This window comes from Canis lupus, chromosome X (assembly GCF_003254725.2).
Source record: "Canis lupus dingo isolate Sandy chromosome X, ASM325472v2, whole genome shotgun sequence".
In the NCBI taxonomy this organism is placed as follows: Eukaryota; Metazoa; Chordata; class Mammalia; order Carnivora; family Canidae; genus Canis; species Canis lupus.
This window is the reverse complement of record NC_064281.1, coordinates 95,336,591-95,356,983: the sequence shown is the minus strand read 5'-3', so window position 1 is coordinate 95,356,983 and position 20,393 is coordinate 95,336,591. Positions and strand designations below refer to the sequence as shown.

General features: G+C 39.0%; 1 protein-coding gene across 8 annotated transcripts in view; it reads right to left on the bottom strand.

Moving 5' to 3' along the window:
* GRIA3 (glutamate ionotropic receptor AMPA type subunit 3) overlaps positions 1-20,393 on the bottom strand; it is a 282,153-nt gene that overhangs the window by 95,077 nt on the left and 166,683 nt on the right. For all 8 annotated transcript variants that reach the window (XR_007409376.1, XM_025431120.3, XM_025431121.3 and 5 more), the window contains 2 exons: positions 4,506-4,667; positions 227-394 (listed from right to left, as the gene is read on the bottom strand). Coding sequence is in view for 7 of the 8 variants with exons in the window: in XM_025431120.3 (XP_025286905.1) it covers positions 227-394; positions 4,506-4,667 (330 nt within the window). In the remaining variant the exon portion in view is untranslated. The remainder of the gene's footprint in view (positions 1-226; positions 395-4,505; positions 4,668-20,393) is intronic.

Sequence of the window (20,393 nt, the reverse complement as noted above, 5' to 3'; positions counted from 1 at the left end):
TTTGTCCTCAATTGACCATTTCTCAAGCTTCAAGGAAGAAACTTCTAGTTTGACATTTCTAGATGTTGATGAATAAATATCCATGCTCATCTTCCTGTACACTCTGACATTCTTAGACTCTGAACTTATTCCCTTTTTGGATGTCTTTTCTCAAGACTGAGGTTTCACTTTTTGTGTATCTTTATAAGACCCCTGCCCCACCCCAATAACCCATCATGGTCTTTACCATTTTTAGAGCTCTCTCGATATCAATTCCTTGACTCCAGGGCACAGCAGGATTTGCTAAGCAGTCTCCAGCACTGCCTCTCCGGGATACATCCACTCGCTGTCTCCTCAGATAACGGAAAGCTTCTGCTATGACCAGTATTGCGTCGTGCGTCAGTGCAGATGTATACTGAAATGGATGTATGGAAAACACGATATCCTGACAAATGACACCCTCAAAATTTGCCTTGCTCCTTATAATTCTCATTCATCTCCACTTCTTGCTCTATGAAGTCACCCTCTTAATTATTTGAATCAAGAGATCTCTCTGGGCAGGCCTGACTTTGCTTCATTCTAGAATGATTCCTCTTACCGTTGTGTGTGCACATGTTAAGATTATTAAGATCAAATGGCTCAGGGGAGTCTCTCTCTTGCTCTCAGTACTGTGTTTTGTCTTGAGTGAGTGACTACTAAAAGGCCAGGTCCTTTATAGAGAAAGAAATACACATGAGGCTAAAGGATGGCATATGTAGATTGGTTATTGCTGTTTGTAATAGAAAATTCAGGTCTGGTGTTTACTTAGGGGAAAATGGAAATAGCTAAGTTAGACAGCTTGAAATTAATTTGGAGGGAAGCATTAATCATTTCTGTCTGGACCATGTTTCTGGCAAACTAGGACCTCTGGCCAGCAATAAATCAGTTTTTGTTTCTTGGGGGGAGCAGAAAACCAAAGCTGGTTTTCGATTGTAGAAAATTACAATTGTTATTGAGTTTTATATCTGATAACAGTGACAATTCACAGGCAATACTTCATGATGCTGCCTCTTTCAGGCAAGAACACTTAGTTTCTATCCCTTGGATATACTGATATGCTCTACTAGGGATGAAACCAGTCACTTAATACAAGGGGTTTGATTATCTGTGATTTGATAGGGCAGATACCTTTTCATTAAATGAGTCAACGAAGTCTGATTAAAATAAGCTAGCCTCTGTTTTCCAGGGGTGACAAACACTGGGAAGATATAGAATTCTACTGATTTTTTTAATGAGGCAAAATGTCCTAGGGGGAGTTTTCTCTCCATAGTATGTCCAAATAGAATCGGGAATGAATACATTGTCATCTTTACAACTATCTATTTACTTTTCTTACTTTTCTCATGTTACTTTTCTTTCACTAGCAAATCTTCAAGTGTGACTATAACAGGGGGCATATAGTCTCTCATGAAAAAAAAAAAATTTGTGTCTGTCCATCCTAGCACTACATAAACCCAACATGGTGGTGTTCTCTTTTCCAGCTGACTGCATGAATTGTCTATAATTCCAAGCCATGCCAAAAGAGCTATTTAATTTCTACATTTTCAGCTCCTACTTACCAATGTGTGAGCATGTAAAAAGAAAGCCCTAAAAGGCAACATTCATAAAATATAGAATAAATTAAGCATCAGGATTGTAATCTCTAGACAATTTTATTTCCTAATAAAATATTGTATCATTTTTTTAAAGTGGGCTTTTGGTCTGATTGCTATAGAGTGAGTTTCCATGACTAATACTACGCAAAAGCATCTGAAAGTTGTAACTATCTATTTAAAGATTCCATTTTCCTAAGCTTTTTAAAGGGGTTTTCTTATAAATAGTTCTTCTCAGCAAGTTCTGAGAACTGTACTTTCTACATACCATGAGTTATCAATAAATAATCCAGAGCTAAGATTGTTTTCCTTCTCTTTTGTACAACCTCTATAACTTTTGAGCAAACATAGACTACTCTGTAGTATTCTTTTCACCCTTTTATCCTTGTTTTTTGTGCCTAAGACACGGTGACTGACACTTGGTGTACCCCTTAAAATATTGCATAAATGAATTTTTGCCTCTACCTATTACCTGTTAAAATTAGGATGGCAAAGCAGTGGACAGGTAGTTTATTAAAATCTAAATTTGTATAAGCTCACTTAAATGTAGTGGGTAGATTTAGTACATTGAAAAAATTTGAATCATCAGGGAACTGCAAATCAAAAAAGCACATGAGATATCACTTCACACCTGTTATAATGGCTAGTATAAAAAAACCAGGAAATAATGAATGTTGGCAAAAATGTGGAGGAAAGAGAGCCCTCTTGCACTCTTGGTGGAAATGTAAGCTGGTGCAGCTACTATGGAAAACAGTATGGAGGTTCCTCAAAAAATTAAAAATAGAACCACCATGTGATCCAGAAATTCCACTTCTGGGTATTTATTCCAAAAGAAACAAAATCACTATTACAAAAAGATATTTGCACTCCCACATTCAGTGCAGCATTATTTACAATAGCCAAGACATGGAAACAATCTAAGTGTCATCAACAAATGAGTGGCTAAAGAAAATGCGGCATATATATATGTATAAGCTCTCTCTCTCTATATGTATATATATATATAGTGGAACATATAAGCTCATATATAGTGGAATATCATTCAGCCACAAAAAGAAAGGAAATCCTGCCATTTATGACAGCATGGATAGATCTTGAGGGCATTATGCTAAGTGAAATTAAGTCAGACAGAGAAAGACAAATACTGTGTGATCTCACTTAAATGTGGAATCTAAAAAAAGCCAAACAAAACTGAACTAATAGAAACAGAGAGAACAGATTGGTGGTTGCCAGAGGTTGGGGCTGGGGGTAGGGGATGGGGGAAATGGGTGGAAGTAGTCAAACGGTGAAAATTTCCAGTTATAAGATAAAGAAGTCCTGTAATGTACACCACGGTGATTATAGTTAATAATACTGTATTGTATTTTGAAAATTGCTTAGAGTTGATTTTAAAAGTTCTCATCACAAGAAAAAATTGTAACTGTGGTGGTGATGGATGGTAACTAAAGTTATTGTGGTGATCATTTTGCTATCTATCTATCTATCTATCTATCTATCTATCTATCTATCTATCATCTATCTCAAGTCATTATGTTATATACCTAAAACTAATATAAGTCTGTATGTCAAGTCTACCTCAATAAGAAAGAAAATAATCATCTTGAAAGTAATTTGACTGCAAACCCTAACATCACAGGGATTGTGACCATATTTGCTGAAACACATCAGGATGCCTGATCTGACCATGGGACAGAATGTTTTAAAATGGGACTACCCTGGAAAGATCTGGCATGTATGCTATGACCACTACAACTACAGAATACCACTTAACTAGCGCGTGGCTTAAATGAATGAACAAATCATGCTTAACTCCTAACTTTTCTAAAACATACCATTTGTATAAAGTCAGGGCCCACTTGTATTATAGTCTCATGTGACTCATTTAGGGTGGACCTGACCAGGTGATACAGAACGTGTCTCTTCTCTGGTCTAGGTCCCCACTGTTCTCTCTCATTCTATTCTTGCTGGGGAGGATGTGAGGATGGGTATCTTGAAACCTTGAGAAAAGAACTATTCACCCCCTTTCTTTTTTTTTTTTTTTAGGGAAAGGCCTTGACTCTACTTTGGTTCCTTATCTTGGTCACAGGGATCCCACAGCCATGGTATATACATACTGTCACTGTATAAGGAAGGAAGAATTTAAAGTCAGTTTTGTACTTGAATCAATGCACTGAGGGAATGGTTACTTAAAATATAAACACTTAAAGGGTCATTTGTGTTACATGAATAACTTTCCTGTAATTTATCTGTTTTAATTCCTGATTTTTAAATAATGGGATTTCTAGCCATAGGGGAACACCTGTGAAAAATGTTCACTCTAAGCATGACTTTCTACCTTTAATATTCTTATCTTGATTTCATGAAAATGAGCAACTTAGGTAATCTAATTACTTTTAAAGATACTTTTCCAAGCAGGAAAACATTTCCGTTCAATATATGTACAGACAACATGCGCTCTGTATTACAGCCCAATTCACTTGGGTGTACTGAGACTCATGAAACTTATTAACACAAAGCAATCACATAAATAATGTAAAATCTAATTTTCTGTTTCAGACTATCAATCTTCCTTACCTATTCCCACTGCCCCCACTCTTTGCCCGACTCAGGTTCTTGTAATATTGTAAATTGTTATGAGCATGTTACAAATGAAATTCATTAAAAAATTAGTTAACATTCCCAAACCCCAGGTTTTAAAGGGCCTCCTTCTCAATCGCTTCTTTATTTGCAAGCTTAGTTTTCAAACGCAGCAGCACCTGCAGTTTGATTTTTAGCATTCTTGAAACGCTTCTGAGCGAAGGCCACTTGATCACAGGATGGCCGTAAATATATAAAGGCCATACTGAGATGTTGTGAAAAGCTGGCCTAAGGTTTCTGCATGCCATGGAACATTACCTTTAGTGGTGCATTCTTGGCTTCAGGGAATTCCCTTTCATCTAGCCTCACCCAGCGCTGAATAAACTGCTGAACCATAGGGTTTTCATTGTTGACAATCTGGAATCCTGTAATGTTGGCTCCCCCATGCATGACTCTTTCTAGCAAAATATCGGTAAAACCCTAGAAAGAGAATGAAAGAGAATCATTATTTGTGGGAGGTGGTGAGTTCTTACCATCTCTGTTGGTTAGAACGCTAAGGAGAAAATGAAAGGCCCTTCCTCAGGATCACTCTCCAAACAATCAAGAAAACCCTGAACACAGTGTTCTATGTCAACTACACCTCAATTATGACAACGATGACGATTACAGATACTAAAAAATGCTGGATTTGGACTAACTCCCAGGGTACTAGGTCTCCGAAACTACAGGCATGATGGAGAAAATATGCATTCTTTCGTTTTAGTGCCTCTTTATTTAGTATTGCTGCTGCAAGGACAAACATGGGTGCCAACTTCAAGCAAATGTTTTGATTTGTTTCACTTACCTGTATTTTTCGTTTCTCTTTACTGAGTACAAATACAATGCTTCATGGAACTGGGAAAGTGTTGAAACACTTGACCCTAACTAGAGGTTTAAAATCTTTTCTTCAGCTTAACATGCCAAGCACAGCAGATTGCTTCAGATTCTAATGATGAGTACTTTCAACATTTGTGACTTACGGAAATGCCAAAGAGCAAAACTGACAGCTTGGTTGTATATGATGGTACAAACCCCAGGGTATGTCTCACATGTGTTTATAAACAAGTCTTGACATCTACTTCAAATCACACACCATTTTCTTTCTCACTCTGGTTACCATCTGGTGTCTCTGTCACCTAAGTCTCCTGAAGGAATCTCTTCAGGTTCACACCAGGCCATCTCCACCTGGGTACCACCAGCTCCACTGGGCACTGCTATCTTCTAGAACACTTCTCCCAGGAATTGTGCTGTTTCTGCTGGATGCCTGGCTCTTGGTAGTTGCAGTGGATGCATTTATGTCCTCAATGGGCTGAAGTCAACAATTATATTCATAAAGAAATGAGGAGAATTCTCCTCCCTTCTTTAGACTCTCTTGCCCAACATTTTAATATACAATTTTCAAATATATAAAAAAGTTGAAAGAATTGTACAGTGAATACCCATATAGTCTCAAATCAGATTTCACAATTAGTATTCTTCTATCCATCCATCACTCCATTTTGTTTTCTAGATGCACTTTAAGTTGTGGACATTATATACTTCACACCAAAAGACTTTGGCAGGAAGTCATTAACTAGAGTTCAATTTTTGTTTGCAATTTCTTTCTTCTTTCTTTTCTTTTCTTTTCTTTCTTTTCTTTTCTTTTCTTTTTTTCTTTCTTTTCTTTTCTTTTCATTAACTAGAGTTCAATTTTTGTTTGCAATTTCTTTCTTCTTTCTTTTCTTTTCTTCTTTCTTTTCTTTTCTTTCTTTTCTTTTCTTTTCTTTTCTTTTCTTTTCTTTTCTTTTCTTTCTCCTTCCTTCCTTTTTTCCTTCCTTCCTTCTTTGAGGTAAAATTTACATCCAATGAAATATACAAATCATAAATGTAGCACTTGATGAGTTCTGATAAATGCATATACCTGTTCTCTGAAGTTTTTTTTTGGATTCTAAGTTTTTATTGAAGTATAACAATCATATAGAAAAGTACAGTTATCTTTAAGTATATAACCTGATGAATTCTCACTAACCGAACACATAAATGTAACCAATATCCAGAAGGGCCCCCTCTGTGTGCCTCTCTAGTCACCACCCCTACTCCCACTTCTTTTAATTCACCTTTCTTTATATTTTAGTGAAACAACTTTATCAGTTACTACTCACAGCCCCCTCCCTCTTGCTTTCACAAGTGGGCCTTGAGTCCATGGAGACTGGACAAAGAATTTGCATCACTATCATTCCTCCTTTCTGATAACCAAAAAACTGTTTTTAAAATTAACATTAACTTGTTAGGTTGAGCTTTGTCCCACAGTCTTCCTTAATGAAGGAAACTAAGAATGCTTTCTCCCATTTGCTGCCCCCCTGCACTACAATCAGCAGAGAGACTGACTTGGTATGAAGTAGTAGAGGCTCCAAATAGGGCTTAAGCCTATTACCCAAATCCCCACCCTTACCCCCCGACATATATACAAATAAAGAGCCTGGGACAAAATTTTAACAAATGGCTTTAATTCACTCACTGTGCCAAACTGTATTTGTCAGTTAACAAGTATTACACAAGAACATTGACCAACTGCCCACCTGCCTGCTGGCGGGGATGAAGAGTGTGCCCTCTGATGCTGTCCTGTGTCTTAAAAGCCTGGGCTGGACAAGTGGAGCTCCTTTCCTTGAAAGAAGGGGGTTGAGAATGCTTCTGCCACCATCCTGGTCTTCAGGGTCATTGCCACAGCATGCACTAGGAAGCAGTATCTCTTGCGCCCCTCACACTTTCATAAGCATCATACTCCTGTTTGCCTAATATCCATAGCATGTTAAAATGGCAACAGAGAATTAACAAAAGGGAGGGAGAGAGAAAGGATCCCTGAACTCTCATGTCTGTCTTAGGGCACAAGAGCTAGCACTTTAGTCTGGTTACTCACCATGTTGCTTCTTTCCAGAAAGATGTTTCCTCACTCTCCTTTTCTTGGCATGGATACTAAAGGGAGGGGTATAGCTCATATTTACCTCACCAATCATACCCACTTACTCCCAGTAGGCTTTATTCTGTCATGTAGGCCCACATATTCCTGCTTGGGTATCTTCCTCTCCAATAAACACATTATAATTTGAAAACATCTTCATAGGCATCCTCTGCACTCATCTTTCTACCTCACAGAAACCATACCACTGAGGACCTAGAAGTTTTTCAGTCAATCCATGTTTTATGACAGACATGCCTGCGAATGAGTTCTGGAATGCACACCTCAGAGTGGAATCAGCCTGGCTGTCCTCACAGGAAGAACTGCATCCACAGCAACTCAAATCAAGCCAGGGGCAGGTCACCTCAAACCATTCTGTTTGGTAAGATACATGCAACTCTAGCGCCTACTGACTGCCCTGAGGGCTTATCCTTCTGTAAGGTCAGAAAGCACTAACATGGACTCACAGACAAAATGGAGACAGAAGAAATATGGTAGAAAAAGAAAGGAGGTAACAGGTATATAGAGAGATGAGATACCTTGTTGCTTAAGGGCAAGAGTTGGCTGGCTTCTGGTCTTCCTTTGTTTCATTTGTGTACATTTTGCTTATTTGTAATCTCTTAGATTCTATGGCCTGAATGTTGCTCTGGTGCTCAGGATTTAGATGCAGCAACCCACATCCTCAAGGTTGAGACAATCAAGACTAGATTCTCCCTATAAACCCTCTTAAAAGACATAAATACAGCTGAGCTGACCAACAAATATCAAGGAAGTAGGAGGGGAAAAGGGAAAGGAGGTGAATGGTAGAGAGGGGGCTGTGAAGAAAGTGGTTCTGGCTAATAGTCATGTGTTGTCATCCTATTTATGAAAATTTTTTTAAAAAAGAATTTGATTTTTGTACCAAATATTGCTAAGTCCCATGATTTGAGTGGCCACCGATAGTCCCCAAGATATAAAAACTAAAATTGTTAGATTTTTCTTTTTGAAATGGCAACATACCCACCTCAAGTTTGGATCTAAATGCCAGATACCTCTAAACCCTCTGGAAAAAAGACTACATTAGAAATGTAGCAATGTACAAAAGACATGACATTAAGCAGATGAAAGGGTAAAGAGACAAAACAGTGAAGAACGATGAGGAAAGAAGGAAGTTAGGAGAGAGCTGTTAGCTGGAGAGCAGAAACCGCCTGATTCTTAGCCGTGTTTGCCATTTCTGTTCGATTGTTTTAAAACATATTGTTTTCTACCACATATTTCCATTGTAGTTGTGGATAAGCATAGTTCGTGATGCTTTGAAAACTGAGGCCTGACTCTCCCCAAAGCCTCAGCAAAGACACTGATTCAGCCGACCTGACAACCAAACCTTCAACAGACAAGGGATGCTATGAACAACTGGGGGAAAAGAGACAAATGGTAGGTATGGTGGCATCAGGGAAGAGATTCTGGTTTTCCTTCTCCACTTACCTTTCAACTTTAAATCATTATTCTTGCTCATGATCACTTGCTAGATTTTCTTTTTTGAGCTTCTCATCCACAGTCCTTGAGTTTGGAGAACTGAGGACAAATGCCCTAAACTCTCTGTTAAGACAGTAAGTGGACAGATCTGATCACCATAGATCCAGTAAGTAACAGCAGAAAGGAGGAAGGGGAGAATGAGAGCCTGAGATGGTAGAAGTTGGTGGTTTCTGGTCTTTTTTTTTTTTTTCTTGTTACCCCTCAGTGATCTTTACTTAACGTCTGCCACCCAAAGTCGGCACTTTGGGGGATTTTGGTCCCCTGTCTTCCCTAAACTTTATAAAAAAGCTCCTCCCTCCCCATCACACTGTGATCTACAAGTGGGACTTGCCATTCTGTCTGGTTTTTTGTTTTTGTTTTTTTTTTTAGAACTGAAGTCTTTGGCCTCCTTAAAGCCTTTGTAAAACTGCCCATACAGATTTTATCGCCCAAAAGCCACTAGGTAAAAGTGGAAAAGGGAAAGAGGGGTAAGATATAGAGACAGATCTTTAAGAGAGAGCTACTTTCCTCCTAGTTTCCCATTTCATTCTTTCACATGATCACTGCACTTGGGAATGGCTACCCAAAATCTGCTATGTGGCGAATTTAGAGTCCTCAGATGCTTAAAACTTCTGGAAAAATCTAATGACTCAAAATAGATGAAAGACCTAAATGTGAGATAGGAATCCACCAAAATCCTAGAGGAGAACACAGACAGCAACCTCTCTGACCTCGACTGCAGCAGCTCTTTGCTAGACACATCTAGAGAGGCAAGGGAAACAAAAGCAAAAATGAACTATTGGGACTTTATCAAGATAAAAGGGTCCTGCACAGCAAAGGAAACAATCAACAAAACTAAAAGGTAACCTATGGAATGGGAGAAGATATTCACAAAGGAGATCTCAGATAAAGGGCTAGTATCCAAAATCTATAAAGAACTTAGCAAACTCAACACCCAAAACCCAAAAAAATCCAGTCAAGAAATGGTCAGAAGACATGAACAGACGTTTCTTCAAAGAAGACCTACAAATGGCTAACAGACCCATGAGAAAATGCTCAACATCACTTGGCATCAGAGAAAGACAAATCAAAACCACAATGAGATACCACCTCACACCAATCCGAATGGCTAAAATTAATGTCTCAGGAAACAACAGGTGTTGGTGAGAAGGAAGAGAAAGGCGAGCCCACTTACCCTGTTGGTAGAAATGCAAACTGGTGCAGCCACTCTGGAAAACAGTATGGAGCTTCCTCAAAAAGTTAAAAATAGAACTACCCTATGACTCAGCAACTGCACTACTAGGTATTTATTCAAAGGATACAAACATAGTGATTTGAAGGGGCACATGCCTCCCAATGTTTATAGCAGCCATATCCACAATAACCAAACTATGGAAAGTACACAGATGTCTGTTGACAAATGAATGAATAAATAAGATTTATACATCAGAATGTTAATCAGCCATCAAAAAGTATGCCATTTGCAACAACGTGGATGGAACTAGACAGTATTATGCTAAGGGAAGTAAGTTGGTCAGAGGAAGACAAATACTATATGATTTCACTCATATGTGGAATTTAAGAAACAAAACAGATGAACGTAGGGGAAAGGAAGGAAAAATAAGATGAAAACCGGGAGGTAAACCATAAGAGACTCTTAATTACAGGAAGCCAACTGAGGATTGCTGGGGAAGAAGTGGATGGGGGGTAACTGGTTGATGGGCATTAAGGAGGGCACTTGATGTAATGAGCACTGGGTGTTATATGCAACTGATGAAATGCTAAGTTCTACCCCTGATACTAATAATACACTATATAGTAACTAACTGGAATTTAAAAAGAAATTTAAAAAGAAAAAAAATCTTCTAAGGATATATGGCTCAAAAAAAAAAAAAAAGTCTAATGAAGTAGAGTTAGGTTTTCAACACCCAAACACAAGAGTAAAAGAGGAAGGAGATGGGATTGCTAGTGGTGGGAAGTAGTAGAGGAAGGCATCCTACCTGTTTGCCTGCCAGCTGTCAAATTATTTTCCACAGCCAGCTACCTTAGACTCCACCCCAGAACCTGGTCAGTTTTTCTCATGCGACCTTTTCCAGAAAGTTCCATTCTCACTCCTCCTTGACAGAAACACACATGGGCTGGGACACCATTCCCTCAGGCAATCAGCTTTGAACCTTCTCATGAGGCCTCCTCCTGTCACATATACTTTTAAGTATTCCCACCCAGGCTTCTCCCTGGCGCATAGGCCTAGCCTCTCCTTATACTCCATTTCCAACTCAGTCCCCTGAAAATGGCTGAGTAGTAGTACAATGACCAGACAGCAATACATGTGAATAGATATCAGTTTTTGTTAAAAAATGTTTTTAGAAAATTCTTATCTTTAGAAAAAGTATGTTTGATTACCAGTTTGAATATGTGATAAATGAGTTCAGAAGGTTCTGCTTTTTAACTCACACTCTTGGCTCAAAACTAAATTGACATTTGTTTTATTTTATTTTTTTAATAATAAATTTATTTTTTATTGGTGTTCAATTTGCCAACATACAGAATAACACCCAGTGCTCATCCCGTCAAGTGCCCCCCTCAGTGCCCGTCACCCATTCACCCCCACCCCCCGCCCTCCTCCCCTTCCACCACCCCCAGTTTGCTTCCCAGAGTTAGGAGTATTCATGTTCTGTCTCCCTTTCTGACATTTCCCACCCATTTCTTCTCCCTTCCCTTCTATTTAAATAATAGTGACATTTGTTTTAAAGTTCTTTAAGTCTTTTTGGTTTGTCCTGACTTTTGTTTCAGGGCTTAAGTGCCTGACCTGAGCACTTTCCCAACAGCAACGGCTCCAAAAAGGACAGAAAATCCCATATCCTTTTATTTAATACATGTATTTTAGCATGTCTGACTCCAAAAGAAATTTCTGTGTTATGAATTCTATTTTCTCACTGAGCTTCATCTGCTATTAAAATTATGTATTTTAAATTGAACACCAATAAAAAATAAATTTATTATTAAAAAAATAATAATAAAATAAAATTCCCCTGACAAAAAAAATTATGTATTTTAAAATAACATATTTTTATCAAAAATAAACTATGTTCTAGTGGATTTATTTGTTATTTTGCGTGGGAAAAGATGGCTCATTTTGCATAAGCAGTTTGCTATTTTATAGCAACTGTCCTATTCCTTTGCTGAATCATAGCAGTTCATTTTTTGCTTGAAAACTAGTTTTGCCTTCTGGGATCTCCTATCCAAAGATATTAGAATTTGTTCTTTGTTTTTTCTTTACCTTTTTTCCATTTTAATTTTGAGAGTGGAGGTAGATAGTCATGATTTCTCATCCAGCTGGGCTCTGAGAACCTAATTTTTTAAGAGGACAACACTTACCATACATACTACCTCAGCCAATGAATTTGTTACATTTTGAGACTTCAGAGTCTATAAAACAAATTAATTCTCATTTTCTTTTGGAATTTTTAATTTGAGTTCACTGAATGAGACACCAATGAGTCTCTAATTAGAGCCTGTCTCGTACTCTAGCACCCCTTTCCTGTCTGCTGATTAAATTAACTTTCATATTCCATGAGCACCTTATAAAGAATGTGCCCCAAAGAAAAGTTATTTTATTCCCTCAAAATCTCTTCCTCTTCCTGTATCCCTTCTTTGAATTAATGTACTTTAGGCCTACTGGGTCAGTGGGTGTGAGGTCCTTGCACCTGTATCTTTATAAACTCACCAAGTGACTTCAAAATACAAGTGGGTTTCAAAACCACTGGCCTAGATTATTGTCTGAGTTTCCTAGCTGGTACTCTAATGTCCAGTTCTTTACCTCTCCAGTTAATTTTTTACATAATAAATTCACCTTCCTGGGGTATCTGGGTGGCTCCGTTGCTTGAGCACCCGACTTTTGACTTCTGCTCAGGTCATGGTCTCAGGGTCCTGAGATCAAGCCCTGCATCAGACTCTGTGCTCAGTGGGGAGTCTGCCTGAGATTCTCTCTCTCCCTCACCCTCTGCCCCTCATGTAACCCACATTCTCTCCTACTCTCTATCAAATAAATAAATAAATAAATCTTTAACTAACTAAATAAATAGATTTACTTTCCTAAAATACCAGTTAGAGCATACTATTCCTTTCTTCAAATCGTTGTAATGGTTCCCTACTTTCTACAAATGTATTAACAGCAAAATGTCTTGACTTGGCCTTTGAGAATTTCCATTATCTTTATTTTCCACTCCTCTGGCTCATCTGTACCACTTCCTTCAACAGACCTCATGCTGTAACCATATTATGCCCTTTTGAACCATGCTACCTTTGTTTTGTTCTCTTTGTCTAGAAAGGGCCCCTGCTTCATCACTGACAGCTCTGGTGGTCTCTACTGAAATTTCATTCTTCAAGAACCATTTCCAATAATGACTAAGGAAGATTGATATCAAATTTGTCTTTACAATCTCTACCAGGTAGTAAAAGGGTCCATTTGTACTCATTTTTGGCCAATTATTACGTAGGCTTTTGCACACTGTTGACTGTTTATGGGCTTTTGTCCTCCTTCATTACTGCATGCCTTCCTATACTTTCCATGGAATAAATATATGTGTATTGTCACAGCATCATTGCTAAGTGATTCCAACATTCCCAATTCCCTGCTATACTATGTGGAATATCTGTTGAGCTCATTTTACTATTTCATAGGATTTTATTAACTAGATGTGATGATGAGATACTCAAGGACTTTTGCTTAGACTGGACTTAACAAGTTCTAGTGCTGTTTGTATCTCACCAGTTCTGTTTGGTTAAAATTGTTGTTTGGCTAATTCTTTTCCTTTGGCTGGGCCAAAATAATGTGCAGAGGGAGAAAGGAAAAGAGATGAAAGAAGGCAGAGGAAGACTGGAGGCAATCCTGATGCTCACAGATTGGATGAGTTGAAACTACTTTCTCACTTTTTATGTTTTAGGTATCTGTACAGTTGACTATTTGTCTCTGTGTAATAATGGCAATATTTGACGGAAATATGGATATAATCTCTAGGAGTTATTCCTTTGAGAGGGAAACTACTCATTTGAATTTGTGAGTTCTGCTATATTTCATCAGTCATATCACTTTTTGATCACGTCACATCTGTTTGATCCATCGCACTGCTGCCCACATCCAAATGCAACTTTATAAAAACAACCATGACTTTTGTGTATAAGCAGTTTATATGGGAGACTTGTAAGCTACCCTTGACTGATTTCTCCAGGGCCATCTTTTATACAGATACTGGTTATACAATTGGCATTCAAACAAGATTGTCCTGATTTCAGAATAGCCAGACAAGTCAGTCTTGCAAAGATTTAAATGACTTTAGTATTATCCTGTCTCCCTTGATTTATATATACTGTAATTCAATTTCCTTCTGGTAGTATGGATAATGGAGAGTTGCAAATAAATATATTCAAAGCTTACTTTTAGAGCATTTATTTTCAAGATATTACGTGGAGATTCCTTTCATATAATACTATTCTTAGGGTACATTTTGTACTGAAAGGAAAACAGAAACAAGATAAGTTCAGTGACTTTCAATGAGTTGATGGCAGATTATAGGTGAGAAATGGGAAAGGTGGCTTGCCTATGGGGAAGATAAAAGCAGTAGAAAGAGGGTTGGGAAGCTGCCAAGGTCAAGTATTTATCTCATAATTTGGATGAAGGCTAGCTCTATCTTTAGTGTCATTTGAGTTGTGCGATAGGGAAATGCATAGTAATTGTGGTGACTTAAGTTATCAGGTTGCTAATGAGAGACATAAGTCTTTTTCGAGAAGCAGGTCCATCCTCCTGGGAGGGTGTAGTGTGTGGAGTTGAAGATTACACCATATAAATTAGCACTTGATTATAGGTGCTTGTATTGTTTGCTCACTGTTCTATTCTCTAATCAACATACTTTGAAGCCTTTTAAATGCAATCCATTGGTAACATAATGAGCCATATCAAACTTGCCCTGACCTCTTGGCACTTTAGTCCAGTGGGAATTATTTGTATGAATATAAGTTGATATAAGCGCTATTACTGGGAAAAATAGCCACTGATCTCTTTTTTTAAACAGTTGTATGGAGGTATAATTTAAATACCATAAGATCCATCCATTTGACACTGATTTTTTTTAAAGCAAAAATCAGTTCATGCACCCTTACTCCAGCTTGAAGTTCTTCAGTGGCTTTCTATCACTGTTGAGAAAAGCTAAAAGTCCTTTAACCAGGCTTACTGAAGCCTTACATAATCTGAAACTCACCTCTGCTCTAGCCAAGATTGCCTTCTGACAGTTCAGTGAAGGTATCAAACTCTTTTCTGCCTCAGGACCTTGGCACATGCTGTTCCCTATGCATGATATGAACTTTTCCTGATTCTTCACATAATTGGATCTTTTACATCATTTGGATCATTTCAAAGTCACCTTTCCTGAGAGAACTTGTTTGGCCATGCTATGCAGAATTTTGATTCTCCATACTCTAGCTTCTCTTCATTCCCTGTCCTAGCACCTGTTCTAGCTCCATGCCAATTATCATGAGCTCTAAAAGTTTTGTCTGTCCATTATGACTATAAAATTCTTAAGGACACCATCTTCTGTCTTCCTTGCAGGGGAGTGAACAAGGTATTGGGCATACAAGTGATACAAAGGAAAAATAACTTACTATAAAGATCTTTAGAGCAGTATTACCCAGAGTGTATGTGGACTGGTGCTGTTCTGCTGTTTGTTAGCAATCAGAGGTAAAATAAAGAAATAGAAAGCAAGTTTTCATAAACCTTCATAGCAATTTGATAGGCTAATATGGCTGTTAAATGTAATACTAAAAAATCTGGCTTGTATTTTCTATTCTTTGTTTTGTTTATTTCATACTTTCAATAATTTATTTCTGTTGCACTTTTGTTGATCTGTGACGATATGGAGGAAAAAATTGGCTTTTCTTCACAGATAGTTTGAGAAGCACTGTTTTAGAGGACATGATCTGAGAGCCTGGGGAAGAAAATAGAATTCTTTCGATTTATCTTGCTAGAACATTGGGTAGAAAATAATCTTTCTTTGTTGAGAGAGAGAGAGAGAGAGTTGGCTATTACAATGGGGGCATTTTTGGACAGGGAGAACGAGAGTCTCAATGTTGGCAACTTTAAGTTGATGAGTGCCTGTGGATTTCTAAATGCCAGGTAGGAAGTTGGACCCCAGCCCAGTCCCCAACTCCCCATCCCTTGGTGCTCTGCTATAACCTACCTCTGTTTGGAGAAGAAAGTGAATTCTCAGCCACCAGAGAAGTTGTGTACCCAGGGGGGGGGGGTGACTGGGCTCCTGGCATTTGGGACCAGTGGGGATTTTTCACTTATATCCCACTTCCTTTGCCTGTAAGGCCAGGCTCCAGTCCAGTGAGCTCTGTGTTTACATGCTAGCTTCTGAGGTGTCATTGTTCACAACATGTGGCTTTGAGCATTTGAATTTTTTTAAAGAGAGAGAAAAGGCAGAGGAAGAAGGAGGATCTTAAGCAGGCTCTATGCCCAGCATGGAGCCCAATGTGGGGCTCGATCTCACAACCCTGAGACCAAGACCTGAGCCGAAATCAAGAGTCAGATGCTTAACTGACTAAGCAACCCAGGTGCCTCGAGCATTTGAATTTTTTATTTAGAATATAAAAATGGAAGAACAAAGGAAGGGAAGGAGTAGCAAACAAAATGAGAAGACCTGGAAGGGGAAGGGAGCAGAAGGGAACAATTGTTATTGGCAAGCAAAACACATGACCCAATCTCACTTGAACTTGTTTTCCCTCTGAACAAAGGGAGTCCCTCTCTGTTTCAGGTACATTAGAAGATTTAGAAGACTGTAGAGTTCAGTTCTTCAAGCTTACATTACTCCTTGTGGTCTCTTTTGGATTTTGAATGGTACTTTTGTTTTAATAAAAATTTGAAAAAATTAGATGTAAGCTAGTGCCCCCCATTATTTCCTGGCATGCTAATAATATGAATGGGGCAGATAAGAGAAAAGAGGGAGCAAGAGCAAGAGGGGAGATGAGAGAGCAGGAGAGAGGGGTTTGTGTGTGTGTGTGTGTGTGTGTGTGTGAGAGAGAGAGAGAGAGAGAGAGAGAGAGAGAGAGAGAGAGAATAGGGAATGTGGCACAAGAGAAGAGAGTGATGGACAGATATAATTGGTATCTGTTAAGACGCATTTCAGATTGGCTCTTGGACAAGTTTCAGACGCCGTTTCACAAGGCTCCCCTTGGTTTTTAAACCTTTTTTCTTTCTGATCACTTTACTCTCATAAATGTATAGTTTGTATTTCATTCATACGCATTTATGTCTTTGCAAATGTTCTTAAGTGACCTTTGTGGGGCTGGCCTCTTGTCTCACTGAGATGCTTGAGTGGGTCAAGGGAAAGAGGAAGGTGCTCTGTCAAGAGTCTGCTCAACCTGCATTGGAGGCCTAGCTTGGCAATGGATTAGCTCTGAGACTTTGGGCAGGTCATATATTTTTTCTGAGCCCATTTTCCTGATCTCTAAAAAGCTTAGGGAGGTGCCAAGGTAAGAAGTCTCTCCTCATGGGAGTTCTGAGTAAATTTAGTAAGCAGTCTGAAGAAAATAGCTGACACAGCAATGAGGAGTCTAAGATATGCTAGCTTCCTTCCCTTTGCCCCCTAGCACAATGGCCTCCTGGAATGTCTGCTCATGTGGCCCTCTACCACTGGCAGCTGACATTATCTAACTTCCACTTGTAGGATCAACAACAGTCCCCCACTCTGGGATTAGTCTTGATCCCTGTTGGGTCTTCTAAGATAGTGGTTAACTGGTACAACACTGAATAAGTCCACTATGGCTCATGTTCTCCCTTGGGCCACTTCAAATGCTTGGGATTTTGTTTTTTTGGTCTTATTTGGGTGGCTGGGTGCTGAACATCTGTTGTTGGACCATCTCAACCCAGATCCAATTCATTTTGTGTTGACTGCAAGGTGGTTTTGATTGATTCTTCAGATCATCAGCTATGTTTAGAACTTAGGTAAGGAAAAAAAAAGAACTTAGGTAAGGATACTCAAACCCCTCTTGGCTTCTGCCTACCTGAATGATTTTAAGTCTGCCTTATGACTTTATATCCCTAAGGATAACAGGGCTCTGGTTTTGTTCCCCTATTTATATCCTTAGCTTTTGCCTAGCTGGTGTGCCTATACTCTCACTCAGAGCCTTTTCTGATCCATACTGATCCTCCATGAGGGAAGAAATGTAGAGTTGGAGGTGACCTTGGAGTGTTTCCTAAATTTTAGTCATTAATATGCCACCTTTACAGTTTTTTTTGCCGTATAGGTGGATCATCTGAGCCATAATTTACCTAATATTTTTCTTTACATTGGCTAAATTTTTAAATCTAAATATCTACTTTATCCTCATTCTAAGGAATGGTATCTGTAAAATCACAGAATTGAAAGGATAGTTATCTTTTTGCAATACACAATTAATATAAATTCAAAAGTAGTAAGTTTAAGAAATTTTGCTGTGTATTCCCTAAAATCCTCTTGTGTATAAGTAGTACACTTGGAGAAATTGTAATCTGGTCTAACTCTCCATTTTGTGGATTAGGAAGCCTTGTTTCCTAGCTCTGGGTCTAGTGCTTGTTTTTATTATGTTATGCCTAGGGTTGTTAGTTTAGGGTTCTGCACACAATGACTGAGCTATCATTATTGACATATATGAAAAGATTAAACCACATATACAACATGCTTGGGAATGCAGTATAAAGGATCCTGACCCAGGACCTTGCCTTGAAAGAGAGAGAGGTTGCCTGACTGGCAGATTGTATACATGCTGGTTACCTCTGGTACCAGAGTGGAGAAACATTACCACCTTAGAGTCCAGGAAGAGAAAACAATTAATTATGGAACAACCCCTAAAAATTGACATTATCAACTGAAATAGAATTTGTAAGAGACTTACTTGCTCTCTCATCATTGGGATGTCAACCTCTGGCCTGTGTGCTCACCATATCACATCTCTGGCCTGTGCTTCTTATGGAATATTTTGTTTCTTCCAGGGATTTCAACAAGTTAGAAGTTTCTACAGCTTATTATTCACTATGAAATGTACACCCTGACCTGTGAAAGGCCTGTGTCAAAGCATTCATGGACTATCCAAGTCTTCTCATTTTAGGATTGCTACCAGAGAAATGTCCACGTAAAAGCACATAGAAATCTTTGCCAGATAGATGTAGCTCTGTGGCAAAGGGCACACATCGTGCTCTGATGTAGGTGATTCCAGAAAGCTTAGGTAAGCTCTGTGACCGTTTTTGACTTTGCATTTTGGAGAAGAAGGCAGTGGTTCTGTGTTATCATAATACCAGGAATCAGATTAGACTTTGTTCCTTTGTGTATATGTCTTCAGCTTTCATCCACCCTGCTCATTTTGAGAGGAAACAGCTCTACTTACCCTTTTTTGACCACCTGAGTAACTTCTAAATAGTTTTGGGGTGTGTGTGTGTGTGTGTGTGTGTGTGTGTGTGAGAGAGAGACTTTGGTGGACGTATTTGGGGTATTTTAATCTGCTTTTATTTTTTTAAAGCTTTTATTTATTTACTCATGAGACACACACACACACACACAGAGAGAGAGAGAGAGAGAGAGAGAGAGAGAGGCAGAGACACAGGCAGAGGAAGAAGCAGGCTCCATGCAGGGAGCCTGATATGGGACTGGATCCCAGGTCTCCAGGATCATGCCCTGGGCTGAAGGCGGGCACTAAACCACTAAGCCACCCAGGGATTCCCTTAATCTGCTTTTAAAAACCTGGAAACCATGGTGGGATGATCTGTCTCATTTTTATCAGAGACTAGCAACAGTTCCTATCTCTATTGCCTGTATACAATTTGATATAGAGTACAGGGACTTATGGAAACACATGACTGAGTTCAGATGAAAAGAAGGTCACTAGAGGAAAGGAGTGGCAGCTCAAAGCATGGTGAATGAGTTCACGTTTTCATTAGGCAGACTGACATGACACTATATATTACATTCATTCTGAAGGACCAGACTTTACTTGTTTTTGTAGTAGGCTTCCTCCCAATGTCTCATGATTCGAAGTCCTGGTTAGGCATTCAGTTAACCATTCTTTCCCCCAACTTTGTCCTAATATTTCTCTCTTGCAGTTCTATCACTCCACAGGCTTTCATTTCTGTCAGGTCTAGGTCTCAAGTTGAAACCAAAGCTCATCTGAAGGATTGTTGTCAGGAATAGGGAGGCCCAGTTAGAATTCTAGAATGGGGAAGGTCTTTACGTATCATCATCCGTATGCATGGCTCAGATCTCCCTTTAAGATGGAACCTGCCTTGAAGAGTTGAGTTAGCTGACAGCCTCCAGCTTCATGATCTTCCTCAGCTTTCAGGCAGGAGGTATGTGCTTCCTGAGCAGCTGTCAGCCAATGGCTGAGCAAGGTGGTGGTGCAGTGGATCACCGTTTCTTGGCAGTGTGGAGGTGTTTGCACTGGAACTCTCAGTTGTGCTCGCCAAGATGTTCTCAGAACTATACTACCATCATCAAATTTCCTTTCCCTTTCCTTAGCTGATGTCAGACCTCAGTTGTGGTCTTAAGCTCTCCCTTCCCACTTGTGACCCTCTCCCTTTCATTTTCCAGAGGTATCACTCCCAGTAAATGTCTTGCATTTCTAATTATATCTTAGCATATGCTTCCAAAGGGCCCAACAATTACATCAATGAACTCCTCACTCCCATCTGAATTTCACAGTAAAGAAACTAAAGT